This window comes from Typha angustifolia, chromosome 10 (genome assembly GCF_048772165.1).
Source record: "Typha angustifolia cultivar Huaian chromosome 10, ASM4877216v1, whole genome shotgun sequence".
In the NCBI taxonomy this organism is placed as follows: Eukaryota; Viridiplantae; Streptophyta; class Magnoliopsida; order Poales; family Typhaceae; genus Typha; species Typha angustifolia.
Window position 1 is genome coordinate 9,945,576 of NC_133248.1, and position 23,992 is coordinate 9,969,567.

The 23,992-nt window shown below is 40.0% G+C and overlaps 6 protein-coding genes across 6 annotated transcripts; 2 read left to right on the top strand and 4 right to left on the bottom strand.

The window, feature by feature from the left end:
- Window positions 1–6: 6 nt before the first annotated feature.
- LOC140768371 (uncharacterized) lies at window positions 7–2,207 on the top strand. Its single transcript, XM_073108627.1, has 3 exons — window positions 7–908; window positions 1,001–1,169; window positions 1,609–2,207. The coding sequence occupies exons 1-3, from the start codon at window positions 153–155 to the stop codon at window positions 2,079–2,081; spliced, it is 1,398 nt and encodes a 465-aa protein (XP_072964728.1). The 5' UTR covers window positions 7–152; the 3' UTR covers window positions 2,082–2,207.
- A 331-nt stretch (window positions 2,208–2,538) lies between these two features.
- Window positions 2,539–5,278, bottom strand: LOC140768372 (uncharacterized). The gene is made up of 3 exons (XM_073108628.1): window positions 4,523–5,278; window positions 4,086–4,246; window positions 2,539–3,096 (listed from the first exon to the last, which is right to left on the bottom strand). The coding sequence occupies exons 1-3, from the start codon at window positions 5,088–5,090 to the stop codon at window positions 2,782–2,784; spliced, it is 1,044 nt and encodes a 347-aa protein (XP_072964729.1). The 5' UTR covers window positions 5,091–5,278; the 3' UTR covers window positions 2,539–2,781.
- Window positions 5,279–10,768: 5,490 nt separating this feature from the next.
- LOC140768956 (protein transport protein SEC23 D-like) lies at window positions 10,769–17,117 on the bottom strand. Its single transcript, XM_073109445.1, has 14 exons — window positions 16,633–17,117; window positions 16,468–16,533; window positions 16,028–16,081; window positions 15,751–15,923; window positions 15,405–15,591; window positions 15,139–15,284; window positions 14,908–15,062; window positions 14,721–14,802; window positions 14,513–14,628; window positions 14,002–14,097; window positions 12,919–13,042; window positions 12,201–12,475; window positions 11,729–11,943; window positions 10,769–11,571 (listed from the first exon to the last, which is right to left on the bottom strand). Exons 1-14 carry the CDS (start codon window positions 16,958–16,960, stop codon window positions 11,360–11,362), a joined length of 2,229 nt encoding a protein of 742 aa, XP_072965546.1. The 5' UTR covers window positions 16,961–17,117; the 3' UTR covers window positions 10,769–11,359.
- A 590-nt stretch (window positions 17,118–17,707) lies between these two features.
- On the bottom strand, window positions 17,708–20,122 carry LOC140769336 (DNA polymerase II subunit B4-like). Its single transcript, XM_073110011.1, has 4 exons — window positions 19,887–20,122; window positions 19,549–19,667; window positions 18,259–18,485; window positions 17,708–18,171 (listed from the first exon to the last, which is right to left on the bottom strand). The coding sequence occupies exons 1-3, from the start codon at window positions 20,120–20,122 to the stop codon at window positions 18,313–18,315; spliced, it is 528 nt and encodes a 175-aa protein (XP_072966112.1). The 3' UTR covers window positions 17,708–18,171; window positions 18,259–18,312.
- A 225-nt stretch (window positions 20,123–20,347) lies between these two features.
- Window positions 20,348–21,471, top strand: LOC140769337 (uncharacterized). The gene is made up of 2 exons (XM_073110012.1): window positions 20,348–20,691; window positions 21,233–21,471. The coding sequence occupies exon 1, from the start codon at window positions 20,348–20,350 to the stop codon at window positions 20,663–20,665; it is 318 nt and encodes a 105-aa protein (XP_072966113.1). The 3' UTR covers window positions 20,666–20,691; window positions 21,233–21,471.
- An 854-nt stretch (window positions 21,472–22,325) lies between these two features.
- LOC140769263 (uncharacterized protein At3g28850-like) lies at window positions 22,326–23,321 on the bottom strand. Its single transcript, XM_073109926.1, has one exon. It carries the CDS (start codon window positions 23,319–23,321, stop codon window positions 22,326–22,328), a length of 996 nt encoding a protein of 331 aa, XP_072966027.1.
- Between the last annotated feature and the right edge of the window lie 671 nt (window positions 23,322–23,992).

The following is a 23,992-nucleotide window of genomic DNA, read 5'->3' on the forward strand; positions in this document are numbered from 1 at the left end:
GTTCTCCCTCCTCAATCATCTTCCTACTAAAATTTTGAATAGTTAGCATCACAACAAAATAATCAATCCACTCCATTCCAAAGTAGCCAGCCCCTCATCAAACAGACAAACGTTACTCTCTCTCTCTCTCTCTCTCTCTCTCTCTCTCTCTCATGGATCCGGAAACCCAACCCCAATCCGATCCACCAATCGATCTGGGTCGGGCCGCAGGCGGCACCGAGTACTCGTGGATCCGCGCAGTCCCCGGCGGCACTGGCACTACCGTCCTCTCCCTCCTCCTCTCCAACCCCGTCCCCTTTCCCGCTCTCCAATCCGCCCTCCACAATCTCCACATCTCCCACCCTATCCTCGGCTCCCGCCTAACCCTCACCTCCGACTCCCGCTTCTCCTTCTTCATCCCCGCTTCTCACGTTTCCCCACAAATCCTCCGCTCCGCCTCCTCCTCCGACTTCCACTCCCTCCTCGAGCTCGAGCTCAACCGGAACCCATGGTCCGACCCGCTCGATTCCGCTCCGGCCGAGGGAGTCCCGGTCTTCTTCCCCACCCTTTACGACCTCCCCGAGCCGGGCCGGTCCGTCCTCGCGCTCCGGTTCCACACGGCGGTCTGCGACCGGAGTTCCGCGGTGGCGATCCTGATGGAGCTGATGGGACTGATGGGGGGAGGAGGAGGAGGGAGGTCGGATCCGGAAGGGGATAAGGAGGAGCCAAGTGTTCTTTTGGCGATAGAGGATCTGATCCCGAAGAAGGACACGTGGAAGCCGTTCTGGGTTCGGGGAAAGGATCTGGTTGGCTACTCATTGAATGGGTTCAGGACGTCGACACTCCGGTTCGAGGACACCGGATCGGACCGGTCCACGGAGATGGTTCGGCTCGAGATGACCGAGGAGGAGACGAAAAGGCTTCTCGACGTAAGTTTTTCGTAATCATCTCCCAATTGGGCTTATTTGGGCCTTCCTAATTGGTAGCTAATAATGACTAGTTTTTCTCATCCGAATTGTAGGCATGCACGGCTAGGGGAGTTAAGCTCTGTGGAGCTATTGCAGGTGCTGCATTAGTAGCTGCGCGTTCATCGAAGCAAATCGAGGAGGATCGGTACGAGACCTACTCCGTCGTCACCCTCATCGACTGTAGGAAGTATCTAGAGCCGGTTCTAAATGAACACGACGTCGGTAAGTCCTTACGGCAATCCTCTAAATGTTGTAGATATTTATGGAATTAGCTGCGAATGTAGTAGATACTGCATAAGATGCTTGTCATAGTACCTGTTCTTAAACTTTCAAATTCTTCCTTTTTGAAAGCAAGGTATTGATTTGATCATTATAAGGTTCATATGCTTGCCTTGGGTTTTGGTTCTGTATAGTGATTGGAGATTTTCATCTCCAAATCACTCGAGAGGAGTGGGGACCTTGCTTTCATTACATCAAATATAGAGATGCAAGATAAGAACCCATGTATATCATTTTCTTAGCTCATCCCTAATGTGCTGGCTCTTCACATTGCACATAGAGATATAATACAAATAGGAAGACTGTTAGATTATGAACTAGCTCAAAATTTTAAGTTGCTAGGTCAATATATTTGTGCATTAATAAAGCATGAATCTCGCAGGATTCTACCACTCTGCAATTACTAACACTCACTCCGTTCATGGGGGAGAAGGACTATGGGAGGTGGCCGAAAGATGCCACACGGCCTACTCGAACGCCATGAGCAATAAGAAGCACCTCACAGATATTGGCGATCTCAACTTCCTCATGTGCAAGGCCATTGAGAATCCCCTGCTGACGCCTTCTTCTTCCCTTCGGACTGCGGTTATCTCTGTGTTTGAGGAGCCTGTGATCTACAGAACGTCTGAGCTTCAACAGAGGTTGGGAGTTGAGGACTATGTAGGCTGTGCTTCTGTCCATGGTGTTGGGCCGTCGATTGGCGTGTTTGATACAATCCGGGATGGCCGACTGGATTGTGCTTGTGTCTACCCATCTCCACTCCATTCAAGGAAGCAGATGGAAGACTTGGTAGAACATATGAAGCGCATCTTAATTGAAGGAAGTCATGTAGACGAGGGGGATTCTGCTGAGTGAATATAACAATTAAGCAGCATGTATTGTGTTGTTGAGGAATAAATTGTTGTACTTGGTGTCAAAAAATAAGCTACATTTTTTTCCGTTAGACTGGAACTTCATCTATATAAGAATGTTCTGTATCAACTCATATTAGCAGCTTCTGGAGGTCAAATAGAGCACCTCTCCATCCAACACAGGGCTAATGCATGGAGAATATGATAATATTCTATGCTCAAGAAGATACTCCATTTAGGTCTTCTCAAGTATTGTTTTGAAACTGTTAATTCTCCAGTGGATCGAGAGGAAGGTTAATCTCTTTAATATGTAAGATATATCGCACTGACTTGTCACTTGTATCAGCTACTTCTTATTCCCTATGAGGTTATCAACTTGGAGCAACTAAATTGCTCAACAATGTCGTAAATGTACCCAAATTTTTGCAAATTCTTCCAGACAATCTAATGAATCGTGCATGTCTAAGAATCACAGCTATGAAATCTCATCTCTGTTAAGAAGTGCCTGTTCATCACAGTAACATCTTTATACATTAATACAAGTCAGAGACTAGAGACAGACTTTTACATAAACAGGGTCTCGTTTCTTCTCTCTGTAGGTTTACAGATATTGATAAACTCATTACTCATGCAAGCCATGTTTTGGAACTCCTCAGGGTCAGTGGATTAATGGATACAAAAAAATGATGATGATGATGATTTGATCAGGGGACTGTTGCGAATAATGGACGACGGGTGTGTTCCTCTTCCCATGGAACGGTTAGTGATCGGAGCATCGAGACCACACGTTGTGAATCCTTGATCCACCTGCAGACCAGGTCGACGTACTGCATGGCCTCCTGAGGAAGGAGACCGGCCATGAAGAAGGGGAAGAGATGAGAATGAGTGGCTCCCATCGCCCCCATCATTTGCTCCAACCATCTGGAGTTATCTCTCTCCTCTCTTCGTGCTCGACACGCCGCCTCGAACAACGGAAGCAACTCTCTCTCTTCTTCCTGGAAGTGCTCCTTGCAGTGTTCCTGTCCCACATTTCAATTGATGTTAAAACACTTTTCTATGTTCTCCGGTCAAGCTTCAAAGTGCATCAGGTTTTTTCTTTTTCTTGTTCATGCCAAGTATCAAGTAGAGGATCCATCCTAGAAGTCTTATACTAAATACATAATTTTTTGAGATTACAAGAAGGTATTATGGAGATTAATGGAGATTAAAGTAAGGGGTATATTTTACCTCCATTAACATATGTCTAAATTTTCTTCAGCCCTATATAATTTTATTTATATTATTTTACCCCTATTTTGGTCTACACTAAGTGCAGCCATTATTTTTACCATTATATTTGATTAAAATATTAAACCATAGAATCTGAATATACTTATTAAAGACAAAATTTAATTATATTTTTGTTATCTAAATCAGTATTATTTTAGTTGCACTGAAAAATTTATACATATATAACTTTGCTTCCAATAAATATTATCAAATTCGACTCCATTAAATACGATGAAAAATTTAACAATTTTAATTTAAATATAACTGGCACAAATAAAATTATAGAGAGAAGTAAATTTATAATTTTATACCTAACCACATAGGAATAAAATATAAATTTTTCTTAAATAATTAAGTAATATATACTACAGATATGTTCGACCACACTTAAACATACCTAAAAGGTAAGAAGAAAGTTATTGATATATCATATCTACTTATCATCTTTCAAATGACTTTTCTGAATTGATGCACCTTTTTGCCCAATTGATGCTCCAGTGTTAGTTAAACCACCACGTACAGAGCAGCAAAAAGTTGCGTGACACTTCCAAGCATCAATCAAACAGGCTGGTGGTGGTACCATCCATCTTTCTCAGCTTGGAAGCAAAGTTCATGGGCATTCATATAAGAAAGAAAAACACATGGATGCAATCATTCTACTTCTATTGCTTTTGCGGAGGACCACTCAAGAAAGTGGATGCTTCTTGAAGTAGAAGTTAACTGGCAAGAGAGGATATACCTGCAAGGTTTTGAGACGAAAGACGAGATTTTGGAGTCCCTCTTGGTAGAGAGAGGTCCCAACTTCCATAGCCATTAAAGATTTGATGTCCTCCTTTATCCCGTTCATCATGGGTAGGTCCCTTGCATGCTGCTCATTTGCTAGTGCTACTTCGCGTACTCCTGTCAATTAGCGCAACTAATCATCAATTAATCTTGCAGATAAACTTCGAACAAAATGACACTTCCCCTAGGGTAAGTGCCATCAGCTAATTAAGCTCCCCTTTTCAAAAATTAAAAAAAAAGGAAAGAAATCGAACAGTTCGATTAGTTATAATTCTTCTCCCAGAAGATAAAATTAGGAAAAAAGAAGAACCCTGTTGTCGAAATTTTTTTTTTTTAAATCATTCAAGAGGCCGAAAGTAGGAAACACGACCCACTGGGATCTTGATCGCGTACCTCGGTGCATGATCCGCTCCAAAGTAGGAAACACGAGCCGCTCCTCCATCTGCGCGTGCTCAAGCATCAGCTCCACCAACTCTCCGTACCACCTAGCAATCCCACTCCTCTCCGCCACCGCCGTCATCGCCGTCATCGTCGTCATCGTCGTCTTCCTTTTCCCTCCTCCCTTCTCCGCCATCTCCGCCGCCCGCCTCACCATCCCATCCACGTGCCGCTCCACGCTCCGATGCTGCAGCCTCGCCGCCACCGCCAGAGCCACCTCCGTATCCTTCCCCACCCCGTCCGTCGCCACCTCCGGCGGCCGCGGGAACCTCGAATCGACGTACTGGAGCAGCTCGTAGGCGGATCCGGTCATCACGTCAGCCCCGCAGCGGAGGAGGGGACCGCGGATTATGGGGCTATCCGAGGGCAGGAACTGGACGGCAACGCCCTTGTAGAGGAGGGAGATGCGGATCCGCCACGCGATCGGGCACGAATCCGACCCGTAGAGGCGGACGACCAGCGCCGGCTTCTCGGGCGGGGTTGGAGATGGGCGGCAAGGTTTTGAGGAGCCGCAGTTTCCCATGGCTTGTCGAGAGGTTTGTGGAAGAAATTGGAAGGGAAGGAGATCGAAATCTGCTCTCCTATCTCTTCCTCGTATTATAAATTTGAAACCGAAAGGAGGAGAAGAGGGAGATCTCTATTTTGGGCGCGGTTGGCGCACGGGATGGAGAGCCCTTTTCCCGCCATCCGCACGTGTTTCGGCTTTCTCACTCCACTATCCAAATGGATTTTTTTTAAAGAAATTATCATTATTATTATTATTATTAAGAAAAAGCTGAGATACAGGCTAAGATTAATTAGACCATCCTAGGGCTTGATTGTTCATAAGATTCGGCAGAAAGGATACAAAGGACATCCAGGGGCTATACTCCCGATGGAAGCCTCAAAAATAGTTTATCTACTTAAACGGGCAGCCGAATTGACTACCTTATTATTGACTCTGTGGTTTTGTAGACATGTATAAAATAAAATGAATCAAAATAGCACAACAATAACTTGTAGTGGCACATAATATTTTGAATGGGCCACAGAGTTTCTTCTAGAGATGATTATTATGTTCGATACATTCAAACTCGACTCGAACTTGCTCGGTTTTAATCAGGCTAAACCTTTGTCTACCTGGCCCGGCTCGAAAGCTCAGCCCACTACTTTCATCTATAGCTAGACCCATATTGCATTCATATTCTTATAATTTTTTTAATCTCATATTGGATGTTTAGTAAACTATATATCAATATATAAATATGTTCTCGTAAAAGATGACTAAAAATGTTTTCTTATAAGCCCATTAAATTTGACCCAATAAGATATAATATTTTTATATTTAACTCATTATGTTAGACCCATTATATATAACCCAGGCCCAATATTTAATGGGATAGTAGGTAATAACGGGCTAAAATATTTTAACCTAACCCAAGTGATTAGTGAGTCAGATCATAAACAAATATTTAAGCTCGGTTAACCCGAAAAGCTCAACCTAAATTAGGCTCAATCCATCCGATGATCACTCTAATTTCCTCAAAACATTTTATAGCATCGGTGACAATTAAAGAGTGACCTTCAAAGACTACCTATTTAAGTGCGCTTAACAGGTGATAGCTTTGAGCAGCGCATGGGCCTCAACTTCACGGGTCGAGCCCACCTTGATCGATCCAACAAAGATGTGGAGTAAGTTAGCTTGAGACCCTCTAACAACAATAACAACTCCATCGGTCTTATTCAAAGGTCCCAAGACCCATCAAAATTGAGTTTCTATGGAATCTAAGGTTGGTGAAGTCTAGCTCTTTACCCAATCACTCGGAGTGATACCTATCTTCTTGACCTCATACTTCTCATAATATTCAACCTGCCATCCAAAAGGCTAACATGCAGTATGTTTCAGCCTTCCGAATCATCCATATGGCAGTTACTACCACAGCCTTCGACAATGATAAAACACGATATTTTCTTTCCATAAGTCACACGTTAGTTATAAGTAAGTAGGAAACAGTTTTAATAGTTGGCACTAAAAAAGAAACATTTGAAAATTGCTTGTTGTCATATGACAAGATTCAATTTTCCACTATTTCTATTAAAGAAAACTTTCCACTATTTTTCTATATAATATACTCTTATTCTTATAATATTCCCCACATTCGTCTACTCACTGTCTATTTGATTCGAGGGCTGCACTTAGGATCTGAGCGGTCGATCAAAAAATTGATAGTCTAGATTAAAATAAGTAGGATTCGGCAAAGAAACAACCAAGAAAAAAGAAAGAGAGCCAATTTCCAAATCCAATGGTCTAATTGTTTTTACTTACTACTTTATTTTACTTGACGGCCTAACTCTATCACCTTTTACAACATTCTAATCTTGAGCAATATCACAAAGGGATGCTTAAAATATATCTTTAATTATTTTCTTATGATCTCTTTCTTTCTAATTTGAAGAGTTCCTTCCAAAGATATTTGCCTACCTGGGGGGGTGGGGGGGCTGGCTCCCATTGCGTTGGAATGGCTCCGCAAATAGAAACGAAAAAAATAGAACATTTTGTCAATAAAATCTACCACCTTCCAAATATTACATGTAAGAAGACATCATAATCATCTATAAATCTCCTCTCTCTCTCTACGCCTCTGATTCATAGCAAGATCTCGCGGGGCAGTTACAAATAGCAAATAACACGGCCTTCCCCACGCCCAATTAGTCGTCCCTACCGTCCAATCCCACTTCCTTCGCCTCAATGCAAAAATCCATGGCCTCTTTCTCTCTTCGCTCCGATCAAGTCCGAAGCCTCGGCCAATTCTTCGACAGCCAAACCCCGAGCGGCGCCACGCTCATGAGCTCCCTCGCGTGGCCGTACACCATCGTGCCGGAGGAGCCCGTCCTCGAGATCTTCGGCGAGATACTGTTCAAGGAGAAGCCGCCCCCGGATCAAGAATTCCCAGAGGAAGCCATCTTAGGGCTCCTCAATTTGGGTTCTTCTCCTTCTTGCAGCGACGATGACGATGACGATGACGACGACGACGACGATGAGAACGACGGTTACTCGACGGGGAGTGATGGGAGGAGCCCTCTTGGTAGGAGAAACGAGGAGACTTGTGGGAGGGATGGGTGCTTGAGGTGTTCTACCCGCGTGAGGACGTGGAGCAGGGGGGAGTTCTTGCCGCCGCCGTTGTCGTCGATCGGGAGCTTCTACCAATCCATCAAGAAGGATGGGAGGTTCGTGATGAAGGAGATCAAGACTCCATGCCAGGAATGCATGCATGCCACGCGGGAGAACGGGAGGCTTTTGCTGCATCTGAGTCTTTCGGACGATGACGGGGAGAAGGAAGAGGTGCAGATAGGAGAGGGAGAAGAGAAGATGAAGGTTTGAAGCCAATGGTTAACGGACATAGGATCGGATGGGTTTATGTTACTTGATTCATTGACAAATTACAATCATATTGATCGAAGGGTTTCTTTTTCGTCATTTTTGCTTTGGATGTTTAGACTTCTTTTGGTTCTTTTTGGTGCTCTACGCTGTTTGACTCTGATTTCTTCTTCTTGTGTACACATAAAATTCTATCTTCATGACTCTTATTAACTGCTATAGAGTTTTTGGTATACGATATCTTCGTCGAATGATGCGTAATTATTTCGGCAATTATTCTTTAGCAGGTGGAATGAGATGATTCAAGGTGCTTACGGTACTATTCAATCTTGCCTTCTCAATATTATTCGTAGCTACGAAATCTTCTCGTTAGGTTTTGGACGGTCAAACTCGTGACAATGAGCTCTTGATTCTATTTGTAACAGCATCCATTTGAATTTTGTTGACATTCTCCTATAGTGCTTGTAAGAGCATATGGGATCAAACTGAAAAGAGTTGAACATATTGCATAAATTTTTAAGCAAAATTATTTTTATTTATATTTTCTGTTATCACATCTTAGTACCAGAAAACAAAACTACGCTAGTTAAGTAGTCGAAATTATTTTATAGAATCATTAAACCTAGGAGTGTCAAAAATAAACGGGCTACTCAAGCTTGATATATAAACAATGATTCTCAAACTCAAACTCTAATCCTAAACTCCCAACAAACTCTGTCGCTTACTTCTAAGTCATCGACATGCCACCACCACCACCTCCTCCTCCTCCTTCACCAAGTTGCTTCCTTGTCCTCAAACGTTGTCTCATCCTCCTCCCCCACCATTAGCGAGCCTTTCTTACAAGTGCACAGTTTCTACTATTTGAATGTTCATGTCCTTAAGCCTTAATGATGCTAGGTGTCCATCGCATATTCCTAAAGTAAGCATATATGAAGATCTAACTATGAACATTGCACTCTCGTTGAGATATAAGATCAACAAAGGTTTTGCTATTCTAAGGGAAATTGCGACCAGACATAATCTAAAGAAGTTTCTAGGTACATATCTTTTGATGTTTTCTTTTCACGATCTCTCAATATTATTGTTGTAGTTGGTCCTATATCCTATAAATTTGTTGGCCTCTATGGTTTCTCAAGTGATTGCAGGGTTGTGGGTTATTTTAATTCTTAAGAGTTGCTCTAATTTCTTAACCTTATTTTACAATGAAAAAGTTTCCTTGTTTTTATAAAAAAAATATATGAGAAGCGAATTGCCGAGTTCAAGAAGCAGTATAATGTATTCCATGCTAGTGTCTAACCAAGATTTCAGGAGGGCTACCGAAAGATAGAAGGTTTTAGAAGAATGTACTATGTGGTTCTAGTCGCTTCTGATAGTCAACCACTATCTATGGCTTTAGATGGATTGCTGCCGGTGCTTATCTAATTTTCTTCTAGGACTCCAGCTTAGAATGTTTGGTTACTCAATCTGGACATGGGAGTTGTTTTAGACTCTCATTCTTTTTAATTGCTTAACCTAGAAGCTATGGATGCTCACACGAGGAGTTTATATTTATCTGGATTGTGTATTGTTTCCATGTGGATTGTGTTGGTGCTATCATTTTTAGTGTGATTTCATTGTACAACATTTATTTTGGTATTTCAATTGCTTTCGAGTTGTATGGATAAGTGAAATGTTTATATTAATCTTGATTTCTTAACGCTTCTTAGGTGGTTGCGATTAGCACTATTTATCAGCTTAAATAGTTTTTGTCTTTGCTCGAGCTTGGTTCGACTCAATTCTGCTCGGCTTAGTTCAAGCTCGAGCTCAACTTGGACTTAACTCAGATTTAACTCGAAATGAGTTGAGCCTGATTATCTAAATAGATTCGAAATTAATTTCGAGGCAAGTCTGAGTCAGAACTAGCTGCTTAGGCTCGACTAATTTACCCCCCTAATCAAGGTTGATGCTTCAAGGCATAATTGAAAATTAGTAATTAGTAAAAAAATAATAGCAAAATATTACATAAAAATTATAAGAAAAATGGAGTAATATATTTACAAAATCCTCAAAAGACAATGTAAAAATAATAATAATAATAATAATAATATAGAGCATTATTTAAAAAATTTCTGGATCGAGAATAAGATTCATTCTCGGCCGCCTTCTCTTCCTCGCTAAGAGAAAATCTCCTTCAGTGTACCTCACCCCCCATCCTGACTTTAATTAGAACGACACGCGAGAACTCTCCCCCTCCCAATGCCTTCCTCTGAATGGCGATACCTTTCACTATATATGCTTGGAGAGAGATTATTATAATACTCGTATGCTAATCGGCGTATCTCGATTTGCCCATCTTGCGTGGCAGCTTCTGAAATCGTTAGATCCGTTTGATTGTGATCAGACGAGCAGGAACAAAAAGAAGACGTTGTTTCTTTACCCGTGTTTTACGAAGTTAAACTTCATATCTAAATGATCAACCATTCATTCGCCCCTTTTTATCATTCTCAGTACCAAAATTTGTTTACGAAGGCATGCATTAGATTTTACTTTTTTGAGAGAGAAATAAACATAAATTAGATTTTACTTATGATAAAGCAAACAATGTATTTTTTTTAATTATAAATTCATGGTCAGATACATTTAACTTTTACCTTTGTGGATATGTCAGATAACAAGAGCTTTTATAATTTAATTATTTTTTAAAAAAATAATAAGTATTTAAATTATGTGCACTCTATTGTAACAAAATATGTATCGACTATAAAAAAATATATATACACAATTATATATAAAAATTAAAATTTAAACACAATTAAATTGAAAAAGCCCAATTCTCCGTATACCAATCTTATTTCTCCACAAACAAATAAAAAAATTAAAAAAACAAAAAATTTCCCAACCTGACAGCCTACTTGAAATTTGGGCTCTCATCAGTGACTGATGCATGCATGCAAAGTATAAAACATCCTGTAACCTGTATGACATCCAAAAAAAGAATGGAAATTTGACTTCGAATTGCCTAGTTGAGAGTCCCATATTTCTCCACTGCGCGGGAGAAAGACATCCAATCAAGGGATATAAGTATTGCTGCCAGTATAGGATTTTCAGCTACGGGAAAATACAGAAATCTGGTTAAACCTTTCAGAATCTAGTAACAGAAGAAAAACGATCTATCTTGTGGGTGAAAAATGTCTTGCAAATTTGTTGAATCAATGCCAGCACAGTGGTGAACTTGAAAGAAGAGTGCAAAAAATTATCGTCTACAAGATTAAGGTAAAAGGTACTTCTAGTACTGCTTATGGCGAAACTGAGTAATTTGGTAGGTAAAAGCTTCTTTCTCTTCTTTCTGCTTTTATTACTAATTCTAATGTCTGATACAAATTTATGTTCCTCCTACTGACGGACAAGATTGCGAACGACAAGGGAACTTTTATTAGGGTTTATCTCACATTACCTCATTTAAGGTATTCTACTACATCACGGGTTATATCCTCAAGAAAGGAAACAAGACCCGCAATGGTATTAATACCAGTGCCATCAACATCTTGCTCTTCAATAAGATAGCTTTCGAATGCTACTGTATCATCTTTCCCTCCTTGGATGAATGCAAGCTTCGGTGTGATACTCCTCTCCTGCTTTAATTTATTGATGGTTGTCCGAAGAAGACCTAATAACATCACGCAGAGATACAAAGATTGATCAGATCACATGCTCTTGGCAAATAGTGTGCTCAGAATAAGAAAGAATTAATCATCTTTATAGGAGATATAAATAGAATTTCCTATAAAACTGTGATGTAAAAGAAAAAGCAATTGACTGCTTACAATCTTGTGGTGGAGGAAAAGGAAGTGAAGGATCGGCTGCTGAAGAATAGTACACAATGATATTGGTAAATGCATCAAGGAGGAAGATTGGACTTCCACTAGTGCTTAGAGCAGCACGACTTAATGAATGCCGTGGATAAGCCTGTTTATCTGGTGAAGCATATGAAGTCAATACTGGATATATAGCTCTCTGAAGGGAACTGGGCTTCAGTGCACTGCAGAAAACAGTTGTGTTAGAATGAGATAATCCATAAACAGAGGATCTGAGTAATAGATGAAGGGAAAGATTAATCAGCATAAGGTCATAAAAATTTATTGACTCTCCCATGTGACAGAAGTATTGACACTAGATAAGTTCTCTAGCAAATATGCATTACAAGTCAAATGAATTTAGTTATATAAGTAAACAGATCAGTACATGTCTTTGGTTGAGGTGGGAAATATAAACTGCATTTGTTGTTGCGTCAAGTACCTGAAGAGACATTGCAAGTATATCCTGTAGTCTGGGTGGATACCTTCTTCATGCAAGCGAAGAAGAGGGCTCCTTAGCAATGCAAATACAAGACGAGGTAATGGTTGCAATTGTGGACATTGTGAGAAGGCAACATCAACATGTGCAATTGATTTTTCATTATCATAATGAGCAGGTTTATATGCATCAGTATATTGAGCTGTAAGAATTACGAGCCAATCATGGAGCAAATTTCTGCCCTCCCTAACTCCTTCATCCAAGGAAGCCAAAATAACCTGATACACAGCCAGAACAAGTCAGATATATGGAGAGACAATACAATTTATTTGTATGAAAGAAATATGCAGGTTATACTTGTACAACCTCTATGGATGGGATACCACTAACTAAAAGAAGCAACACCAACGAAATCCCTTTTATCAATGTAATATCTGGTGAAATGCTTGGTAAGTGGAGACTAATTATAAAAACACAAAATATAGAAACAGCAGCACTAATCTGCAGAAGGAGAATTGGTAGCTGAAGAATAATAGGAGAGTTTCCTTAGATAACTAACTTAATATAAGATTGATGAATTCTGCACCAATTTGATATATTTAATCATATACTAAGGTGGAAAAGTTCTTTTCTGTTATCTCCAGTTTTATGAACATCAGCAATTAGACTTCTAAATACATCTAAAATAAGTATGATGCACATGGAGTTCATCATTATTTACCTTGTGAACAAGGATAGACAAAACAACTTCTGAATCAACACTGTCATAAAGTTCATTAATATTTGCAGCTGTTCCATACTGCAATGTACGTATTCTTAATCGTCTCTTGAGGCAAAACTTAAAGCTGCATAGAGGTAAAAGATGACAAGTAAAAGATAATTAGCTCAAGAAGAAGAAATGTCTTTCTTCTGTGCTATCCAGACCATTCAAAATTTTAATTTAATTTCAGAACCTGTGCATGCATATAGGTACAGATAGAGGTCAGAATGGCATCAACATGCTATCTCACAAATTACGATTTTCTATTGTCAGCAAGTAGAGTGCTGATAGAATGTCATCTTCTACAAGGAATACGTTGGCTGTACAGAATATTTCATACAACTACGTAAGAAAAGAATAAGCAGAGAAACAACATGAAATTGATGATCCAAAATTGAGATTCAGCAGATTCCTACTAAATAAAAGATGAAGTTAACACTTAAAAAGCAACTTCATTATGTTACAAAAAATGGTTGGGCTTAGACAACTCATTAAGGAGAACATTTTCAGCCATAAACAAATATATTATGCTAAACAAGTATCTTGAAGAATAGGACATGAGAAATAGATGGTGTTCATAAGGTCTGCATCTAATCCTCAATAATGCAGCACCAGTTCAGCTCAATCAAATGGCTTATGATTGCCTTCATATATCATTCCCTGAACAACTACTGAAATAGATATCAGCCAGAATGAAAGACCACCTAATATATCATTTCTTATTTAAATGTGTCTCAATTGGTACATCATGCAATCTATCAGGAATATGGCAACATCAGATGTATAACATCATCTGTCAGACCTCTATATACTAGAGAAAAATGAAAGTAACTGTTACAGGTCCCATTGCTGTTGAAGCTTAACAAAGTGGACAGAATATAAACTAGCGAAAAAAACATATAGAAGTAATATAATTTGAGAGAGCTATTCTTTGGGCAGAATAATGTCAATGATGTTCAAACTATGGTACCATAGCAAGAAGGAAATATGATAGATAGTTGTGTAAATGGTCAAAGGAATCTTGTAATTTTGGTTACTGCGTACCTTGAAGAAGATTGCAGTCCATTGCCTGATGTTTCCTCAAGAGGCTCAACGACACTATATTGAAAAGCAATCTGTATAATAGGAGGTTCTGCATGCCTGCATGGAAATTGTCTAAACATCAGATTATCTAGGTCATTATTAGTAAATTAAGAAGAAACCTAAGCAAATTTCATGCTTGACATTATCAAGTAGAATAAAGAAAATTGAAGTAGAAACTAACAATCTTCGTTAAACTAATCTTAGTGAGTCAAACTTGCAGGAATTAGTCTTTGATTCTTTTACAGAAAGTTCATGATTCTATACTCTCCATTTTCATTGATGAGTTATGGTTCCCGATGACCTCAACTCTGAAATATGTATGATATAAAGTAGTACAAGCTCTTGTACCGGTGTAACATATAAGGGAGTTGAATAGATGATTAGCAGTAAAGAGAGGCATAAAGTTTCACCATACAAATTAATCAACTAATTAAAAAAAATTATCAAAACCTTGAAAAGGAAGTAATGGTACCTGGAAAAGCCACTAGGGTCTGCAAAGGCAAAGTCATATGCATATGTGGCAAAGGAATCACAACAAATGATATGCTGAACATTTTCATATTGAGGATCAGGGAAGAAATGGCCATACTGTGAGAAGGGAAAAAAGTATTAGCAATGAAAAAGATGAAGCAAAATAACAAAGAGAAATTGAAATGAACTCTAGAGGTTTCATTTCTTACAGAATGAGCAGGTTTAAAATCTGAAGATGTTCTTAAGCGTAATATACAACCAAATGCATAAGGCCGACTCAACATGCGGTACCTGTATCAAGCACCAAGCTAATCAATAAATCCTTCCTTAGAAAGAAAATAAGAGATTGAGCAACAAGTTGAACATCTAAATATTTCTTTCCCTATGTAAACATACATGTCCTGTGGAAGTGTTGAATCATCTGTATTTGCATAAAGAAACAAAGAACCACCACTCTCAATACTCAAAAACTTGAGTGAAGCTAAGTCTGTATATTCATTTGTAACAGCAAATATGTCCACACATACACCTGATTGGACAGCAACAGCAGCCTGCGGATGTCATCAGCATTTGCATATTCAAACATGCCATGTAAGAGCTATCAACTACTTGTTAGGACTACATTACCAAATCTCTGTAGAATGGTGTCTGCTCAGGAAGCAGTGCGCGATCTGCATCTTCTCCTTTGCTAGCATATTGTTCACCATATCTTCTTGTATCTAACTGACCAGCTCCATAATCAGGAGCACCAGACAGAAAGGCAAATATTCTAGCTGCTCTTGATTTAATAAAACAATTGTTCCCGATTAGATGCAAAACAAAAGTAAAGAATGATCTAACTAGCTTTACAAGTGATCAAAATTTGGCCAGATATGATTTAGATGTTACCCTACCCAGAGAAAATGTACTTCCATACTCTGAACTCAGGTAATCAATAAGAGCTGACATGGCTACTCCAAAACCCCTGCCACCAAGCAGTACACCATCAAGCCCTTGCCCTGCAGCTGTGGTTCTCTCCCATGTAGTTGTTGGCTTTAGTGTGTCAAGTGCTGCAGCGATGCTATCCTTACAAATCTCCACCTGATTATCAATAAGTGGACCATTATATCAGCCCATCTTGATTGGCACTGCCCTGTGATATACTCAACATTATGGTTAACAATTTGCTGACCAAATTACATCTTTGGCAACTAAATTTTGACAAAAAATTTCTGTATACAATCTTGTTTATTCACATACAGGAGCCAAAAATGACAGCAGAGGCATGACATCTTCAAGGTCAACCGGTAATCCATCCTCTGAATCAGGAGGGATGAAAATATTCTTGACAATAGGAATAGGCCCTTGAACATCATATAGCCCAATCTTATGGCTGAATGTAACAAGCCCAAACAATGAACCTGGAACTAGAGCTGCAAGATAAAGCAAAATAGGAGAAACCCAAAATGGAGAAGAAAGGGGGTAAGATCTTTCCAAACTGACTGTAGAAACTCTCACATTCAATCCGACAACTCACCTTCAAGAGCTGCTAGAAGTGCACTTTTGATAAGTTCTAAGAACTCCTCTGAAGCTGCGACAAAAATAAACATTAGGAAATTGAGTATGTCTATATATATTTGCTAAGCACATATTATGAAAGCAAATTAAGAGGCACAATATATAGTGATACCTAAATCAACTCACAGCAAGAGCTTAGCTGAAAAGACAACTGTTTTAGGGATAGGCAACAAATACAGTTTTAGCCGAATCGACAATATGAACCGAATATAAAGCAAGGATTTATCTAACTATAGATCAACCAAAATTCTCAAAAAAAATTTAAAAATTCGTGGATCACATTTATCAAAAGCATCTATATAAAGAAAATAATATCAGCAACTGTATAATTAATTCATTCCAACTGCAACAAATACGAAACATCTAATACATTGATCACAACCAAGAAATTTTCCTTACATGACAGATCCACTGCCGCAACATACACTGGCCGAGACTGCATATCCCCTCCTTCGGATCCATCCACTTCAATTAGATAAACCTCACCATCAGACCACTTAACATTCTAATTCAAAGACAAAAAGAAACAAACAAACAAACGAGACGACAATATAGGCTACCAACCTGGGATCTCGAGATCGACGAAGGGCGAAGACAACTCGGGGCAACTGCCAGGGTCGGAGAATCGACGAATTGCGTCAGAGGTGAGTCCGTTGAGATTTCCACATAAGGCGCAGGTCCACGACCACTGCTCGAGGTCGCAGTAGGCGTTGAAGTAGGCGTAGCAGTTCTCGCATCGAGGGAGGAGGTGACCGTTGGACCCGAAGGCGGGGGAAGTGCCGGTCTCGTCGGAGGAGGAGAAGGGTGTTAGGGTGATGCCCCATGGTAGGCCGCTAGACTCATGGGCGTCTACGTCAATGGGGAAGCGGGAGAGGGTCGATCTCACCGCCATTAATGGCGATCCAAGGAGAGAGAGGTATCGGAATTGTGGGGCTTAGAGTGAGTTCGTAGGGAGAAGGGAGAAAGCTATGGTTTGGGTTTGGACCCCTGTGGGCAGTGGGTACGTTGCGGATCGTGGCGTGACTCACCGTTCGATTACGGATCATTGAATCCCCACCGTCCACTTAATGGGCTGGGGAATGGACGGTGGATCACCATCCTTGAAGTAGTATCGTCGCAGACTCATGAATGGATAAGAGCGAAATCAGCGCAGACTTTGCCATGGTTTGCAGAAGTCATGTGATGTCAACATACATTTCATGTGAAAGGTACTTTACTTTCACCAAATCCATACCTTTTTAGCTTCCCCTTATCTAAATATCTAATATTATTGGTTAATTATATTTTTACCCTGTTAATTATTGCTCCATATTATTTTCACCGTTTCCAATAAATATATAGACTCTCTGAATTATCTAATTATATCATAAACTTTTTCATCAATTTACACTTTCTTTTTAATCTCTACTCATAACCATCGTCCATCATTAGTATTATCAAGATACGTATCAAAGATTCCACTAACTACTATCCTTTATTGACTGGAGATGTCTAACAGCTCTCCTTTTGCTCATACACATGAGCTATCCATTGTTTCACATGCAACTCGGACTGGTGAATTGGGTGGCAATCAAGAGGTGCTACGTATGATAAGCAACAAACAATGCTATGAAAGTTTAAACCAATGTAAGGGAAACGATTGACTCCAGATCACACCCTCTTATCTCCTAGGCCTTCCAATTCTTGCTCTTTCTTCAACACTTAAACACAGCGAGCATGATCAAATCAATAAAAGAGGAAATGTACACCTTTGTTACTTGGTGGATTTATCTCTCAGTACATTTAGATGTGGATTTGACCCAAGGAGAAAATCATTATATTCTTACAAGCATTTCTGTAGATAGAACACGCATAACCATAGAGAGAAGTTCCTGGACCTCTTTGCTTCCGTACATCAAGGATAAGTTGTGGCATCCACTCCCCTGAAACTTAACTTAAAAAGCTGAATTACCCAACTGCAGTGAACTGGTATCAGTTACTCTTCCTAGTATAAGAAGGTGAAACAATAAACAAAGCAAGACCAATAGAAAACTACTATGAGTAGCACAAAGACCCTGAGTTGGAGGCTCTTCTGGTGCAAACGACATGCCCAAGCTTCTCAATCTGCAGGAGTACCAGATAAAGCTCAATATCTCAAAATAAAGGAAAAAGGCGTACAACCGAAAATAGTAGTTCGGCCTTATAATATACCAGGACAAAAGTCGCAAAAAATTTGAAGATAAACCAGTGCAACAGCATAGCATATTAATCATCATTTGGCTCTTCACTCTCTTCCTCATTTTCTTCTTCAGCGTCTTCAGCATCTTTTGTATCATCCTTCAATCTATTTTCAGGCAACTCTTCCTCTAGCTTTCTTTTCTTGTCTGCTCCTTTTGCTTTTGCCCCAGATCTCTTGAGGGCATTTTTCCTTCTAAATTCTGAAAGACAAGACCAAATTGAGGCATACTTGCAACAAATTAGTTGATAAAATAGAAGTAAAGTTTATTGTCAATTAGTTTTGTCACAACCTTCTGCAAGAAGGTCCTTGGATAAGTAATATCCTTATTCACATCATTTTATAATAGAGATTCTGCAAAACATCGTTAATGGATATTCGGACTTCCAAAATCCAAATAATTGATTTCATCTCAGTACCAAAACTAGCTTCCTTTTAAGTGCCGTCTAAACTCCATTATTGTGAACCTAAATCAACATCCTACCCTTGATTCATTGAAAGAAAAAGTGGTCATTGTGCACAAGATTGTGAAAGGACATCTATATCACACTCTTGAGTCTTGAGTACCTTAAAAAAACCGGAGAGCAACTTCACCTGTACTACTGTTAGATCTTTAAGACTTTAATCAAGTAAAGCTTAAGCAAGATACTGTATAGAACACGATACCATGTTACTGAAGGGAAACACATGAAGGTAAACTAAAGACAGCACATTACAAATCCAAGTTCTAGAAACTAAAGAAATTGGAAACAATCTTAATCAAGCAAATGAGTATAATTATGTTGGAATTAAGATACGTCAGAACTCAATCAACACAAAACCATAGGTCACTAGATTTGCATGCAATAGCTTGTCTCGATCCTTTTCATTTTCACTGTTAATCCCATCTAGGAATAATCCTTACATTTCAAGCTCAAGAATTTTGTTGACAAGATGTCGCCAGACATGTTTAGTGAGTTCTGAAAAGTATAGTGCAACTAACTGCACATTTTATAGGCAAAATGCAGCCCATAAAAACAAAAATTGTGCTAGCATTAGTGGAAACTCTGCTCCCACAAAATGGATGTGTAACGAGCTGATACACCAAGAAGACAGGCAGGACAAATATAAAATATTGGTCTATTGTGCTCAACAACTGTCCAGTAATTTAATGTACTATATAGATAATGAAGCAAAATCAAGTCTAGAAAGAGAACTTCAAAATTAGACTACTTCCAAACACAATAACAAGAGGATCGACAAGCAAGATATCCATGAAAACCGACCTTCTAGCGAAGCCCTAAGAGGCTCGATGAACTCAGGAAACTCAATCTCCTCCAGTGCTTTGAGGACGTCCTCCGCATTAATAGTCTGCCTGGATGATTCCTTGCAGATGTCATTTGCCCTGAATACCAAATTACCATTTTTTAATTCATCAACAACATCTAGTAATTAACATAACAAAGAATCAGAAAACACGCACGGTTGATTCAAGGATCAAATGGGAACTGGATCAGATTATTCCAATAAAAAGTTACCAATGGACAGCAGTTAAGAAAGCAAAAGGCAACCTCAATTATAAACCCTAACGGAAGACAGAGACAGCGATAATATAGAAGAGTACGTGGCGGAAATATAGTGGATGAAGATACGAGCGCTCTCGGCGAAGGCGAGCAGCGCATCTTTGTGCACGGTGACCTCCTCTCCCCCTCCGCTCGAAGTCAACCGCGACAGCTTATCCTTCACCACCCGGCGCACGATAGCCCTCGGAAGCTCCTCCACCGCCACCTCCGGCACCGGCTTCTGCGGCGCCGCCGCCACCGGTGCAACTCCCTCCGCTCCGTTCCCTTCCTTCGCCATCGCTCTCCAAACCCTCACAATAGAAAACTTCCCGCCTCTCCTTTCTCCTCCCCAAAACCGTCCATGTGCTGCTTAAATGACTAAAATACCCTCAATTTGTTCGGCCATAGGAGAACTTATCAAGTTCAAAACGAGGGCAATAGGGAAAGTTGAAGCATCTCACACTCCTTCCGTGCCCTAGAAGAGTGATTTGGGGGAGCAAGCTAGAGGAGTGAAAAGAGATCGATGGCGAGCGAGGAGGGAGGGGAGGGGAGTAAGGCGGCGGGGGATCGGACGGTGGGATGGAGGGAGATGGTGGAAGATCAATGGCGGAGGACGAAGGAGCACGCGGAGGCGTACCCGTATGTGTGGGGCTCTTACATCCTGGTGTACGGCGGCCTCGGCGTGTATCTGACATACAGGTGGCGCAAGCTCCGTCGGACGGAGGACCGCGTCCGAATCCTCCAGGAGCGGCTTCGGAAGCTCGTCGAGGCAGAGGAATCCGCCGCTCCTCCGCCGCCGCTCAAGTCGCAGCCGCCGCTTGAGAAGTCGGCCGGGCATTGACGAAGGAGACCAACCACTGGAATTTGGTATAAGACTTTATGCAAGACCGTGTTTTTCTCCCATTCCTTGTTGGGATTGGGGATTTTTGTTGTTTACAGAATGGCACATAAAAAAAGACTACTTTCTAGGAAGTGATCAATGAAAAGATTTTGATAGCTAAGCAGCAAACAATTGATAATTATTACGAATTTAGTTTCAGTTAACAACTCATTCAGGATTACGCCAGTTGCATCTTAGATTGCTTTGATTTATTTTTCACTCTCATTTAGTTAGCTCTTCATGAGATATATGAATGTGCTTCTTGCTGCTCAACGTTAGTGTAGTGATGCAATTTGAAATACTTCTTCTCCATCAGGGTGTTGTTTGTTGTAATCCTTGTAAGAGTGGTGTAAATTAGACAGTAAAGCAGAAAGGTTTGGTGATATTACTATTGGAGCATGTTTGAATCTTTATGCCATGGCATATAAAGGTTTGCTGTTGTAATATATGTTGGAATACTTCATAGTTTTAAGCTGGCTGATAGAAAAGCTTTGAGTTTTGACTTTCGACTTTTGACTTTTGGAACAGATACCTTGGATCTGGATGCAGCAAAAAAGAAGTCCTTGATCTGCATGCATGATACTTTGTTACTTGATAGAACGCCTTATCTTCACTTCAACAGAGTAGCGATTTTTTTATAGTAATACACTGCTATCACCCTGCACTATTTTGACGACGATATAAGTAACATTTCTTTACATGCAGAGATATTGGTCCAATTATATGTCATTTTTCGATCTGTGAATGAATTCAAAACTTCTTGTATATGATCTGGTTTGCTGAATCCATCTTACTACTTGTCCTAGCGTATCAAATTGTGTGGCCGAAAATGTCTGCCGATATGTGCCCGATACATTGAAGATGGTTGTATTTATTTGAAGAGCTGCTGCATAAAGACAATTTTCGAGTAAGAATTGGGAGTGGTTGATTCTTTGGCACTGGTAGTAGTTTCAGACTTCTAGTGCTACTTTAGACCAAACTTCATATTGTCAGCTATCTAGGCTGGAATGGGATATAATGCATCCAGATGTGATGAGGTTTTGTTAGCTGAATGCTGCCCATTTTGAGAGAGGATGCAAATTATCAGGGTGAATATGCAGTTAATTCATATATCTTTATTTAAGAACTCTGTCTTCTGTGCCAAGAATGAGTTATCATTCTTGGGGAAACGAACTACTTTTTCATTGTTTTCTCAATCTATCGTTATTGAGGAGATTATTAGTTCCTCTGTATCAAAACTTTGTTTAGAATTGCAGAATTAATTTTCCGTAGAAAATTTTAGTAATTGCAGAGGAAGGGAAAAATACATTAGCATCTGATTATGTGATTATTGTCATAATCAGCCAAAATAGAGGGTTCTTTTAATCAATTGATATGCTCAGAGCCATATAATACATCATACATTGCACAGGAAAACTGCAAAGATAGTGATTAATGAACAAAAGGTTCATTAGTTGAGTTTGAAAAGCTAGAGATTACACTGACATGGATAAATTTTGTGCACAGAAGCATCTTATCATACTTTCTAATCTCCATCTTACACTATCCTATGATTCATGAAGAGATGAATCCAGACTTACTACCATTTCACAGGCCTTCAGAAGTGAGCCTTCCAATTTGTTCAGCAACACTTGTGGCAGTGCACTAACCCATTCTCATTACAATCTCCACATCTTTGTATCCTTTTCTTCTCTATTATCACCTTCCTGCTTCCATTGCAACTACTACACATAAGAAACTTAACCCCTCCACAGAATCCGCACCACTTCGCGGCCGCCGGCAAACCCTCCAACAACAACCCAAGTTTCCCCTCTGCCTCCAACCTCAGAACCTCCTCGGCTCCGCCGATAAATCTTCCCTTCACAAACGCCGCCGGAGCTCTCACATCCTTCTTCCCCGTGAGCATTCTGAGTTCCTCCCTGAATCCAGAATCTATTGAGATGTCGCGCTCTGCAACGCGGACGTTGTAGGATTCGAAGACCGACCTCACAGCATTGCAGTCCTCGAAGGTCTTTCTGATCCCCCTTATGGATGTTGTGTACAAAACCACCTTGTTCTGGCCACCAGGAGGCCATTTCTCGTTGAAGGACTGAAGCAAGGAATCCGAATGGCAAACTTTCAAGTTCTTGTTAACCTCAGACACTACCTGTTTAATTTGTTCATCTTCTTCAAAGAGTTCCCCATCAAAGAAAGCTATGAGTTCCGGATCAAATAGAGGGCTAAAGCTCTGCTTCGACTCAGAGGACGCAAGAGGTTCCAATAACTGGAGAGGAATGGCATCTGGGTTACCGAAGCATTCCTCTGGTGGGCCATTCTCCTTTCTAGAGAACTCTCTTCGATGCTTCATGGTTTCAGATTTGGGTGTCTCATCATCGAGGTCGTGCATTAGCTCCCATGAATTGATAACCTCAGGTGTCTCTTCTTGCCTGATCACTTCTCCAATTTCTTCTTCTTCTTCTTGTTCTTCTTCTTGCTTGCCATTCTCGTAGGGAGGATAGAGATTTAACTGGCCATAAGTGGTCGAAGTGAGGGAGACGACATGGTTTGGGCAATTAGTGGAAGTAATATTTTGATAGACACGAGTTGCAGGTAGTAATCTAGAAGAGATGCAGCCCATCTCTCTTCTTTGTTTCTTCACTTTCTTCTTTCTCTCTGGTTTCTTCTTTCCTTTGCTTTGGAAGTTGCTTGATAGTGAGCGGGGTGGTTAATTTGAATATTAACGGTTACCGGGGCTACTTGGGTGGTATTATCCTCGGAAATTGGGCGGATATTGGAGGCAGAGTCGAACGGTTGAATAGATATCGAGACACGGGCTCCTGGTCGACCTTACTGGGGGGTTTTAGTGGGGCCCGCTCCTTTCGTCTACGTGTCCCTCGCTGGGAAGAAGTTGGAACAAAAGTGGCGAAATGAATTGGACAGGTAGGACAAGTACTAAGTGCCAAAATAGTCCTAATCTTGCAATAGAGTTTTCAAATTCTTTTTTCAGAATAATATTATTCAAACTTTTAAAACCACTGGTCATCTTCACATATATCTTTTTTTAAGGTACATATTAACTTTAAAATTATTGAAAATCTATCAACCCAACGACGATCGTCTTAGCATAAAAAAAAAAAAAAAAAAATAATAATATATATATATATATATATCTAAGAACTATTTAACTTTTAAATTTTTTTTAAAGGATAAAATAGTTATAAACTCTTCCAAAAAGATTCTAAAATTGATTATATGAGACTCATCTATTATTTTTAATAAAAAAATTTATTGAATAACTAACAAAAAATA